We start from the raw sequence: 13,658 nt of genomic DNA, 5'->3' as shown, positions 1-13,658 counted from the left end.
TTGGTTTTGGGGAGACACAAATGGGTGTCTACAGAAGCCCCCACTTTGACTGAGTTTGGAGAAACGCAAGTTTCGAAAACAAAAGTCAAAGTATCGATAGGGACGGAGAATGATTCAGAACGTTCTGCGATCCTAAACCAATCTTGTAACGCCGATACCTGCAAAATAACGTTAGTTAAACAGATAAAAGAGTTTAGAAACGCGTATCTTGCACCGTCGAGCACACGTCTCTGAAAGTAACCGATTTGCTGTCGCTTTACTGTTGTTTTGATGACCTCCTGCAAGCTAGAGAATGCTATCCCGCTTGAAAACTGCTACGCCCGTAACTGCTTCCAATACAGAAGACTGCTTCGCCTGAAACGATCCTTTTCCGCTTTGCACATCCAAGGGAATACTATTGAAGATTGCTTCTCTTGAAACAATCCTCATCCGCATTGATAATATTCCACGTCCAAGGAGAATACTATCGAAGATTATTTCTCTTGAAGCAATCCTCAGATGTTTGTGACAACTCTCCACAATCTAGGGAACACCACCTTGCTGTTTCGATGTTCACTCGTCTCTGAACCAAGAGCTTCCTTTTGATATGTTCACACGCCTCTGAACAAAGAGCTTCTTTTTGATATGATCTTCTGAATGATGTGTCCACGCGTCTATGAACGAAGAGTTTAATAATAGGATGCCCACGCGTCTCTGAGCAAAAGAGCTTAAAAATAGGAGATCTTTGATGATATGTCCACACGTCTCTGAACAAAAGATCTTTTGAAATGATATGTCCACGCGTCTCTGAACAAAGATCTTGACGGAAATGTTCACGCGTCTCTGAACAAAAGAGCTTTGATGATATGTCCACGCGTCTCTGGACAAAAGAGCTTGAATAATATGCCCACGCGTCTCTGGAGCAAAGAGCTTTGGTGGAAATGTTCACGCGTCTCTGAAAAATAGAGCTTCGGTACTTGAATGTTTGTTGCGATAATGTTCTGAAGAAAAATTTTCGAAGACCAACGTTTGTCGATCTCTAAAGCTCGCCTGAAATTTGCTTTCGCTAAAACCAGTATGTCGGTGTTTCCGTGATGAGCCAATTCTTAGGCGCTTTAAGCTAAGTGAGACAATCTTTCATCAGGTCGACCACTTATTGTGATTGTAATCAAACTGACTACTTAATCATGTCAAATTGCTTATAGGGGCTAACTGGCGTACCAAGGAACCCAAAATTGCTGTATGAGGTCGAAATCACCTTTCTGAGAGGCTTCGAGCTCTGTCGCTGCTGAAATATCTCTGGCGCCAAGAATTGACTCTGTCGCCGAACGCTGTGATAGGGTCTTCCCCATTCTGCTGCACATGTATTTATTTTTTACTTTAAAACTTTGCCAATTTCTTCAATTATCTTAGGGTTGACCTAGCATTGCTTGACTCATTGTGATGGCACGACTCAAGGTATAAACTTGACTCGATATGATTGACTCGAGGTTGACTCGACTCGAAACGAAATGACACATGTGTTAGACTCAAATCAAAGTGATATGACACGACATGACTCAATGTGTACATGACTTGTGTGTGCATCGTAATGTGATCGTGCGACTCGAAAATGCAAAGAAAAGCAAAAATTTTCCGTCATTTTTGTGGAGGGTACCGACTTTCTCGCGAAAAAGAAAGACGCGAAAAAGAATCAAAGGTATTGAAGGTGCATGTTGAATGTTGTTTGATACTATCTCTCAAGGTGCAAGGATTAATCCATCCTAGGTTATCTCAACTGTTGACTCCATGATGAAAGTATTTGGGTAACTTAGGCACGGAGGCTAAGTACTTCGTACTTTGTGATGCGATGATAATTATGATTGATGAGTGATGTGACAAGGCATGCTTCAGCGTTATGTTAAGATTCCATGACAAAGGTTTCCTAAGGGAAGTATATTTGGTCATGTATCTGTGATGTGTGTGATAGTGACACTAAAGTTAGGATGCAAGGGCTAAGTGTGTGGAAAGATATTATTTGTTAAAAGAGTCAAATGGGGGGGGACTCTTAGGCTAGGTAAGCTAATGATGTAGGGATCAAGCCCCCAAGTCTAGCTCTAAGTGAATAGGGATGAGTATTGGACATTGATATGATCATGGTGCAAGTGTGTGAATTTGAATATGAATGCATGTTTATTACGGCCGCACCTCGATGTGAGGTTGCCTACGTATCCGTTAGGAATCAGGCCGAACGTAGCTCTAGCCGAACCTCGCACAAGTGTGTATACCTCAAAAAGGTCTTTTAAGGGTTGTAATGTGGTTAGGCTAAAGGTTATAGAAGAAGGAGATAAAGGCTCAAGACCCTAGATAAGCCCCCAAGGTGTGCAACCTTGCTTTTGAATCTTCGTATTTTTATGCTTAAGTTCCTACTCTTTTTGCTTTAGCAATATTGAATTGATGAATCGAGCAGATGTTAATTTGATATTAAAGGCTATTTTCAATAAGAACTTAGATCTAGTAAATTGCGAGAGCCTGTTAGATCTATATATGTTGATTAATAAATTGCGAGAGCCTGTTAATCATGTATTTTATGCAATGTCAATGATTGATTACTATGTTTTACCCTGGAGTATTATTTATTGGTGAACCTATGCCCTAGATCCTTTTATATATTGTTTTCTCCCTATTCTCAATCTTAGTAGTTTAGTTTCTTATTCAAATATAAATATTGGTTACTTAGATAATTTAGATTATAATAATTAATTAGGAGTAAAAAGACTTGTTTCCCTGTGGAGATCGACCCTACTTCCCTATCTGCTTTAGTTAGAGGACTTAGGAATTATTTTTGATTAGGGGATACGACTTTACCCTGTCACCCTTCATGGTCGAAGGGAGGTCAGTAGTTGTCTCATCTTCCTTCAGCGAGAGAGTAGTAAGGAATGTTGGCTCATTTCTCTTCATTCCCTTTTTGAGTTGCATTGCTGACAAAATAGATCTCTTCTTACCTTCCCCTGCTTTAACCGGCGAGCACGTTCGCAAGAGACAAGGATAGTTTTCGACAACAAGTAAGTAGCCCAGGTGGGGAATTGGGATAGCTTTGCCAACCCGGAGAGAATCCATTCCTAGTACCATTTTAAAATCATCCATCGATGCCACAGTGAAGTCGAGGGTGCCACTCCAGTCCCCAATCTTGGCTTTCATATTCTTGGTGGTACCGTGATTAGGTTGATCTCCCCTTTGTGGCGACACTCAAACCATTTGTGAGGCCCGCGACAAAGGATACAGGTGAGGGGCTTATTCCACGAGGTGAAGCTGGAGGCTGCACCTTTGTTGGTCGACGCGAACGCTCCATTTTTCCGGAGATCGTCTCCCACACTCTTGTACCTACTCCCCATGTTGTTCGAACTGACTTGGGAGTTCCCAGTGTTGCTATTTGGGGTACTAGATGCTGACCCACTAGCTCCTTTCTTCTGATTCAATCCCTTATCTGACGAGTAGTCCATCAACCTTTCAGCTGCGGCTATGGCCCCCGACAAGGTGTCTATCTTCTGGAGCCAAATCTCCCTTTAGGCCCAATCCTTCAAGCCTCAAACAAAATTAAATAGGCGTTCCTTCTCGGACATGTCATGGATCTCTAGCATGCACGCGGAATATTCTTTTACATACTCCCGAATAGAGGTCTTATGTTGTAAGGTGGCCAACTTTGTACGAGCCACGAACTCTGTGTTCTTTGGGTAAAACTGAGCTATTAGTTCCTTCTTTAAATCCTCCCTAGTATCTATCGACGTCCTCTTTGCTTGTATGTCGGCGTACTTGGTTCGCCACCAGAGTTTCGCATCGTCCACCAAGTACATTGTGGCTGTGTCGACCTTAAGATGATCTTCCAATTGGCATATGCGGAAGTATTGTTCCATATCAAAGATGAAGTTGTCAACTTCCTTTTATCTCTCGTTCCATTAAAGGTCCGAGTTTTAGGAGGTTTTATCTTACCTTCACTTCCCCCGAGTCCTCTTTGGGCACGCATAAAGGTAGCACATTTGTCTTGAGCTTCGTCCGCTACTCCTTGAACAAAATTGAGCTGCTCCGTCAACCCATCCACCGTTAAATTAAGCTTTTCTATCTGCTCAACTTGCTTTATTACTATATCTTCGATCTTGGGTACTCTTTCTTCGAGTACAGCCTAAAATTCCGACTTACCTTAGAGCCAGAAAATTCTCTCTTCCCACGTATCAGCATGTTCAGGCATCACCATGCTGGGCAAATTTAGAATGAGCCTCGGCTCTGATACCAACTGTCACGGTCCGAGTGTTCTGACACCAGATCGTGCGGCGCGCTCTCTTCTATTGGCGACAAGGACGCAAGCCTAGAGCGGAAGAGGTTCGTGAGCACACAGCAACACGGATTAAGGGTGTCTCAAGGAAGCACTCGTCAACAACGGGTGCGGAGTCGGGGCTTGTGACGGCCGATGCTTCAAAGCGGGCACAATCGGAACCGACAAGATGAAAGCGTCTTTTGGGGTTTCTTGGTTTGGTGGGGGATGCTTTAAAACAAGGTAAGCACAATATTTATAAAGGCTTAAAACAACACACAAGTCTTAAAGCAATAGCAATGGGGTAAGGAGCAATGATTCAATAACCAATCACTCCTTAAAGAGCTTTATATTGATTGCATAGAGAAATACAAGTGAACACTGAAACTACAGTAACACAATAATACTCCCTAGAGTCTAGAAAGTAAAAAGAAAAGACTTAGAAGGTGAAACATAAGGAATGTACAACAAAAAGAAGAGGGGATACATAGAGAAAGAGGCGAATTCTAACACTTTGTCATACAAATAGTTGCCAAAACTACAAAAAAGAGCTTGCTTGTGATGATGTAAGATTTTTCATGAAACACAAACTATTGGGTTAGTAGTTAAGCCTAACCAAATAGTTCGTGCGGCGGAGGAGATGACGATGACGATAAAGACGACGATGACGATGATGACATATTGACAACAATGGAGGATCTCTTTCTCCCCCTGTAGGTGACGATTACGATGAAGATGATGACATCAATGGCGAAGGAGAGAAGTGAGGTCTTTCATGGTGGAAGAGAGAGAAAGTTTAATTCTCGGAATTTTCGAAAAATGCTCAGAAAAATGCCATCAAAATGCTCACAATTCAACATACAATCATATGGGACATACATATGTTGAATTGCGAGCATTTTGATGGCAAATGCATGTATTTTGGTTGATAAATGTGCAAGTTATGTTATACCCATGACCTTTAGTATGAGCTCTTCAATGGAGATTTCGCCATTGTTATACGTATTATCAAACAAATTATAATTATCCTCAAACAAGTTATACATATCCTCCAATCATTTATACATATCATAACTGGCTGATGATATCCTCTATTGGTTGGATGATATCCTCTATATGATATTATGGCTAAATGATATCCGCTATTGGCTATATGATATCATTAATGATTGTATCTATGATATATTTTATTGGCTAGGCGATGTTCTCTAATTGTTGGATGACATCCTCTACTTCCTCTACATGATATCTTCTATTGGCTATATGATATCATGGTTGGATGATATCTTTTATTGGCTATACAATATCATTTATGATTGTGTCTATGATATCCTTTATTGGCTGGATGATATCCTCTATTGGCTATATAATATCATGTTTAGATGATATCCTTTATTGGCTATATGATATTATCCAGCCAATAAAGGATATCATCCACCCAATAGAGAATGTCATTCAACAATATAGGATATCAAAAATCCCTAGAGTGACGAAACATTTCGTCGATACGGACTGACGCAATATCTTCTCTTCATGAAAATGGTGTCATAATTTTTTCATTTAATTCAACATTAAGTTTTTTATTTCTTCTCTCTTCTGAGAGAGAAAATCACTAAATTTTCTCCCGCTCAATTCTCTCCCATTTATTATAATAAATTGATGAGTTGTTGTAGACACCCATTTGTGTCTCCCCAAAACCAAACCCAGTGATGAGTACCTTTCACGTCGAATCATAATCGAATGAAGCGAAAGTGTGGAAAGTCTAGTGTTGCAGATAGTTTTAATTTCTTTTCTCTTCTCTCTGTTTTTGAAAACTTATTTTAAGAAAACAGTCAATCCAGTTTGGTTGGTCCATGATATGGGTACAATAGTAGTGTAGTTGGATGGGGCTTGCCAAGAGCTTTCCAACGATATATTATAAACCCAATTCCGATGAATATTGAGGAAGTTATGGCCAATTTACCAAACTGGGCCCGGTTTGAGCCTTATATACGGCCCAATGATATTGAGGAGGGCCTAATATGATTTATCATTCCTAATGCAATTAGGAATGGTTTTAGTCTTCTAGATTCTTCTAGAAGGTTCTTTTCATTCCTAATTCAATTAGCATTGATAAAATGACTTTTGTTGACTTTTCAGAGTTTTAATTAAAATCAAAAAGCATTTTCGAGGAAAATATACGATTTTATCCTCCAGTACGGCAAACTTATCTGATTTTCGAAAACGCGTTGAAAACAGGTCTGGCGCCTAACTCCAGGCATTGGCGCCTGGAACTAGGCCTGGCGCCAATTAGCTGGTGCTGGCGCCAGCTCTGTTTTGCGTGCGCCAACCTCGTTTTGCGTGCGCCAAGTGCTCTGTTTTGATATTTTATCTTTTTGGCTGATTTTTCTATAAATAACGTCGTAAAAACTCCGTTTTCATTCACCAACTCTCATCAAGATTTTCTTGATTATTCTCTCTCTCTCTCTCTCTCTCTCTCTCTTTTTCTAAACTAGCCTTTTCTCAAATACAAAATTCCGCATTCGCAAGACTTAGATACACTTAGCCATATTCGAAGATGCCTTCGCCCTAGATGTGAAAGGTTTAATTTCTGATGGTTTGGTCCCAAATCTCTATTTCAATTATTTAATTTAATTGTTTTGATTATTATTTTCCTTGAAGTTACTAACGTGTGTATTTTGTTATTAGAAAGAGGTACGAGGCATCAAAGTAAGTGCTTTAATGGTTTTAATTGATATTATGATGTAGAGATCATGTTTATATTGTTATTATGATATTCCTAGTATCATGTCTAGGGTAATTTTAATATTAAATATGATTGTTACGATGCTTCCTATTCTCTTCCTAATATTTATGATTGTTAGTATCATGTTAGGGCTAAAGATTTGATTTTTATTGCTTAGTGACATGCTAGGGTTTGTTATTAATCTTGTTAGTATCATGCCTAGGATCTTGCTATTATTATGCTTTAATATTAACATGAACATGATTATGATTATAATTGTTATAATTTATGATGATTATGAATATTATTATTATTATTATTATTATTATTATTATTATTACTATTATTATTATTTTGATTATGATTATTTTATTTATGAGGATATTATCATTATTATAATTTATTATTATCGTTATTATTATTATTATGTTGCTTGATATTTATTGTTATTGCTTGATCACACCTTTGATTCATGTTTAAAGGGAATTGGTACTTATAATCACGCTTAATAAGATATTTAATAATCTTATTTAGGGTTAATGTGATTATAATTCAAGTGATCGCCAATAATAGATTTATTTATGCATTATAATCAACCAACATAGATAAACAGGTTTAGGGTTAATCTTATTGATTGCATGTTAGTCAGAAATCGCACATGAATACGATCAGAATAAAGTAGAGGCCTATTATTAGGGCAGGTTCAATCTCTTTTAGGTTGGATTTGTACCTTCATTCCCGAACCCTTATTTGGTTCTAGACCTTATGGAGTTGACAATCTCTTGGATCGTTAAGGGGTGTAACATTCACCTCGTGAACGGTTTACAAGTTCCTAAAACTTGTTGGCGACTCTTTTGCTCTATCTTCTTTCCCTTTGGACGTCACCGTACTTTAGTGTATGATCACAGTGGGGTTCAAGATAGGGATTAACGCTTGAAATTTATTCCCTACAGTTGTCTTCTATGTATTGGGTGTCTATGTGGAGATACACATAGACTAACAGCTCTCAAATAAAATTGCCATGTTTTGTGACAAATCCCCTAAATTGTGTGTGACTTCCTTTATTTGTTTTTAGTGTCAAGCTGTCAACTAAACAAAATGATCAAAAGAAAATTCATGGGAAGTTTGAGTGCAAATAGAATTAAGAGCAGCCAGATAAAACCTAAGTTTAACACCTATTTTATGCCTCTAAATTCTCAAGACTCATTTGCTCTCATATTTCTCCCTCTAAATTCTTAACTCATTTTCTCTTTTTGTATTTTCAAACTTCATTCACCATTTTTTACGTGATGAGAATCTTCTTTTATTTAAGGTTTGAAATTTAATTTTATTGAAATGTACTTCCTTATCTTATACTTCGTATGTCCCCCCCCCCCCCCCCCCCCCCCCCCTCCATTGTTGATTCTGAGGTACACTTTTTTGTTGTTCTATTTTTATTATATTGATTTTTATGCTTCATCTGCAAAAAGAGCATTTATTTTGAAGATAGATAGTAACTCTTTGCCCATTTGCAAAAAATAATTAGCGAACTTGTACAAATTATTCATCTTCTTCTTATTTCCTCTCTATTCTAACTACTGACCATTAATAAACAAAATTATGCTTCAATATCACTTAACAACAATAATAAATCCAAAAATTCAATCCAAGCAAAGATTATTTTACTCGTTTAAATGGAAAAGAGTTGAGTTAAATTTGTATGTTAAGTACTCTTACATGCAAAGTTGACAACTTCTTGTACCTCCCTAGATTAAGGGTCTGTTCTCGTTGACTGAACTGAACTGAACTTAATTGAATATTTTATAAGAGAAGGAAATTAGGAGCTGAACTGAACTGAACTAAAATGAATTGAACTGAACTGAACTGAACTGAATTTCAACGTATGAAAACAGACCCTAATACAACTTCAACTAGTTATATGGTAAAAGATATAATAAAATCTCATATAACTATGTATGGAGTATTTTTTTTAATGAATTAAAATTATAAATACTATCAAAAGTTATAACTTAACAACTCATTTGAAACCAAGGACATAACATTTTAAAATATGTACTTCGTATTTAATGGTAAAAGATACTCCATTCGTCCTCGATTGATAGTCACTTTTGCTAAAAAAAAATCACGGAAATTAAGGAGAAATAAATAAAGTACATTGAAAAAGGAAATTTACATTGGGTATGTAAAAAAATAGAGAGAGAAAGTAATTATACTACCTCCGTTATATATTATTTGCAACGATGTGACATAAATTAGAGAGGAAAAATGTCTAATCGTTGCAGATAATATGTAACGGAGGTAGTAGTACATTAGAAAGTAAAATTTACATGGAAAATTTAAATTTGCACAATTATTTTTGCAAATGTTAGAGAATTTTGGTAAAAAAATAATATTAATGGTACTTGAAAAAAGCAAATGTGACTAACATTTTAAGTCACTAAAAATGGCAAAAGTGACTATCAATCGGGGACGGAGATAGTATAATAAAATCTCATATAACTATGTATAGAGTATTTTTTTTTTTTTTCTTAAGGAATTAAATTTATAAATACTATCAAAAGTTAAAACTTAACAACTTAGAGCAAGTTTAGCCCCTTGGGGTGACATCATCATTTTGAGTCTTAAGATTTGTACTCGAGACTTTTCCCATTTTTCTTCAAAAATCTCAAGCAAGTCTTAATCAAGACTCAACTTGAGACTTGAGATTGGGACCCACTTCACTCACTTCATTTTTATTTTTATTATCTCTTTTTTTTTTACACTTTTCTACATATAATATGTCAAATATTTAAGTCTTAGGGCTAAAGTGATAAATTTGTGTAAATCTTAGTGAGTCTTAACAAGAATTTGATGACATCATTTTCAATTGGGGACCACCAAAAATGATGTCACATCCAAATCTTAAGACTTGGGGCTAAACTTGCTCTTATTTGAAACCAAGGACATAACATTTTAAAATATGTACTTCGTATTTAATGCCTATGTAACCATATCGTTACCCAAATAGTCAAACGTAAAACATGTTTTATATCTTAAACACGTAAATTTATTTCAACCTTAGAAAATACTCGTACAATAAGTACAGGCAACTATAAAATTCTAACTACACTTAGGTCAAGCAAATAAGGTTAGGAAGCTAGAAGTTTCCTTGAACATTTTCCATATTAATTTCCTAACAAAAGCCCGTCAAAAAAAAAAAAAAAAAAAAAAAAAAAAAAAAAAAAATTCCTAACAAAAGGTTGTTGGCTTTACAACTTTACTCCATTGCAATGAAACACACTCAACCAATCATGTGAATCCCTCTGTAAGCTATTCCAGCATTAATTATTTACTCCTCTAACACATACCGCATTTATGATTTAGTGCCCTTTATCTCTAATTATTTGATTCTTCCAAAATTATTTTATTCTGGTGTTAATTAATCAACAAGATTAGCCAAACACGGTCTTACATTTGGCTTATAAATGGAGTACTGTATAATATTATAAAAATCATCAATAATAATGTAGTGCAAACTATTGTTAAACACATTGGAATTGACATAAACATGGTTGTCTCTCCAAATACGGATTAATACAAATGATTTTGATACGTGTAATGTACAACCTACGTCCAGACTTGATTGTCACGTTAGTAGTTCAATGGCACTATCAATGTGACTATTAGTCTTTCACGTTGACATATATAGCCTATATTTAGCTCAACCAAACAATTGGGTAACGAAAAAATTGACACATTATACAGATGCTCTATTGACCTTGTAATGAATTGAATTTCTTCTAGCTCAATATACTCTTATCTACTGGATCCTTCCGCCCACCAGGGTAGAAGTTTGAACCGAAAATGAATTTTATGGTACAGAAACTGTCATCTTGCACAGATAGCATTCAGCAGAACTTGGCCGAGCATCAAATCAACAAAATATTGGTGCCCGATTTGTCCGTCTCTCCATTTCATTTTTGCTGGAAATCTTCCATAATGTACACCATCATTGCACCTATTGTCGAAATGCCATGCCCAAGTCATGTCGAAATCATCTACAACACCAGTAACCAAACCAGCTGCCTTCAGTTTGTCCAGAAGGATACCATTAAACACCTCCATTTTACTGGGATTGAATGAAAGAGTTCTAGCATATCCTCCTGTAGTGATTGTAGACCTGAAGATAAAATTCGATACTGCTAAACCGTTCTGCTTCACTCCTTCCATAATCTCTTTCCAGAATGAAGCAGCGTCTTCTGCCCCATGAATAAATCTCCTAACATTATGCCAATGAATTCCGTCATGTAAACCTGAATTCAAAATGATAGTGTCAGGTACAGCAGATCCATTGAAGAAGCTCTTCACCAAATTCCGGTATCCTTCATTTGCTAGTGAATTCAGGCCTTCATAGTTCTTGGTCATGTTCCAATGACCATTGAAAACGTTTGTAATTCTAACAGACTGTGACTTATTTTTCGGGTTTGTAAAAGTCTTGTCAAAACGCCTAGAGACTATATCTAGTTCCTGATAAGGAACACGAAGAAAGAAGAACAAAATGTTGCGAATTGTATCCACATGATTTGAATCGCCCCAAAAGAAAAGCCACCGATTGTCTAAGCAATTCCAGGCATCATCAGCAGAGAGTAATCTAAAGGAACAATGTGCAGAATAAACCCAACCATTACTCTCTAGCATCCCCAACGAGCCATTGCACCAGGGGTTAGTGCAAGGATAGTCAGATTCCAAACACCTATATCGCCCATCATTGCTTATTTCACAAGCATCATTTTTACCATGTCTTGTCCATCTCCCCGTCCAAACATCTCTATTGAAATCGGATTTTCTACACAAATGCAATTCAGGCAAGATAGCTTCAGATTCAGTAAACGTAACAGGAATATTTCGAAGCTGCTGATCATATCCAAATCGAGCAGTTGAGAACTTTACTCCTTCAAAGTGCCGGAATAGTAGGATAATGGTGAGATTATAAGTTCCAGGAAAATCAGGATGAACTTGAAGAGTAAATGAGTAAGTCCCATTGCCCCAATCCTTGATGGGTGGCCGCAATTTCCATGATTCACCCGACAAATCAATCTCAAAATAATCATCTCCAACACAATGAAGATTTCCCAACTCATCCAATGCCTGAAAAACAACCTCATGAGCATTCCCAGTTGACAACACAATTTCCTTCCCATCATCAAACCCAACAAACCTAATATCAACCGTTTTCGAATCCTTACAAGCCTCACCCCCTGGTGCCAACCACCTAGACAACAGATTTGAGCTATAATTCTGCTCAAACTCAACTGACACCCAATCCAAACCATGACTCAGGTTCCTTGTTTCGCCTTTCGGGTCAAATTCACCCGAAAATCGATCCAAATCCCCCTCTAATTGCCCCTCAGGCACACCAACACCATCAACATCATTATCACCACCATTTCTATAGTCTAATCCAGATGAAACATTGACAAAACTTTGACTTGAATTAACCAAAATCTCATCTGGGTTTTCTATTCTAGGCAATAAAACATCACTATCATTGAAAAAACTGACATGGGTAGCATTAAATTCATCATATAATGTAGAATTTTGAGAATTTTTAGAATTTGCAGATTTTGTACTATTATCAAGTAGTTTTTGAGAAAGAGTTTCTCTTGGATACCTCAGAAAATCAAACACAACAGATTGATCAATGCTCCAAACTAGCAACAATGCTAACAATGCTACAGAAACAAGAACCCCAACTCGGCGAGTTAACCTGAGAATCGGCCACTGAGTTACCGAGTTAACCAACTTCTCCGGCATCATCATCTTCTAAAAAAACTGCAAAATATGGAAAACAACAACACAGTATAAAAGACTGAGCCAACAAACAGACAGCAGAAAACCAAAGTAGTGTGCCAATCAAAGCATATTTTTTTTTACCCAGAAATCTTTGGTTATAATTATTAATTAATACCCAGAAATTATTTAATGCTATATTTTCCTTAGAACATGGGTTTTTCTCGAAATTATAAATCATTCAACCTAACCAAAAAAAAAAAAAAAAAAAAAAAAAAAAAAGCTTAAACTTACTTGCATACTACAACAATGGAGATTTGCAGTAATGTACAGTATTACTGATTATTCATACATGTGTAACAATGTAGAAATTTGCTATAAAAAAAATTGTAAGTAACAAAAAATAAATTCTAAAGATAAGAGTATAAAATCGAGGAAAAGGAAATTTTGGGGAAATCAAAAGAAAAAAAAAAAAAAAGTAATGTGTTTTTTACTGGAAAATTTAAGAGGAGAGAGAAAGAAGTAATGATAAGAAGAGGATGGTGGTGGGGTGGTGGACTTAGGAATCCTAGAAATAAGGAATGAAAGAGAGTTGTAAAAGAGAAAAGGGTATAAAACTATAAACTAGAATAATAGACTTGCTTTATGATGAATTGGTTTTTGTAGTGATAATGTTATATTGTTAATAATGTATAGTTTGATTATGAAATTTCCTTTTTGGTTCTTAATTATTGTTTAATTTACTTCTGTCTATGTGTTGGCAGATTCAGAATTTGTTGTTAGATTTGTTTGATGTTTTCACATGACTTTATTGATTATTAATCATACGGAGTGCTTATTAAAAAATGATTATCATTAAGCATATTAAGGTAAGATTAGACCCTTAAGAATATGTAT

The 13,658-nt window shown here is 36.4% G+C and overlaps 1 protein-coding gene across 1 annotated transcript; it reads right to left on the bottom strand.

Moving 5' to 3' along the window:
• Nucleotides 1–10,528: 10,528 nt before the first annotated feature.
• Nucleotides 10,529–13,413, bottom strand: LOC145630539 (uncharacterized). Its single transcript, XM_081682789.1, has 2 exons — nt 13,056–13,413; nt 10,529–12,803 (listed from the first exon to the last, which is right to left on the bottom strand). The coding sequence occupies exon 2, from the start codon at nt 12,789–12,791 to the stop codon at nt 10,860–10,862; it is 1,932 nt and encodes a 643-aa protein (XP_081538915.1). The 5' UTR covers nt 12,792–12,803; nt 13,056–13,413; the 3' UTR covers nt 10,529–10,859.
• Between the last annotated feature and the right edge of the window lie 245 nt (nt 13,414–13,658).

The sequence above is a fragment of the Chenopodium album genome, chromosome 5 (assembly GCF_948465745.1).
Source record: "Chenopodium album chromosome 5, dcCheAlbu1.1, whole genome shotgun sequence".
Taxonomy (NCBI): domain Eukaryota; kingdom Viridiplantae; phylum Streptophyta; class Magnoliopsida; order Caryophyllales; family Amaranthaceae; genus Chenopodium; species Chenopodium album.
The sequence above is the reverse complement of the archived record's forward strand: the minus strand, read 5'-3'. Positions and strand labels throughout refer to the sequence as shown.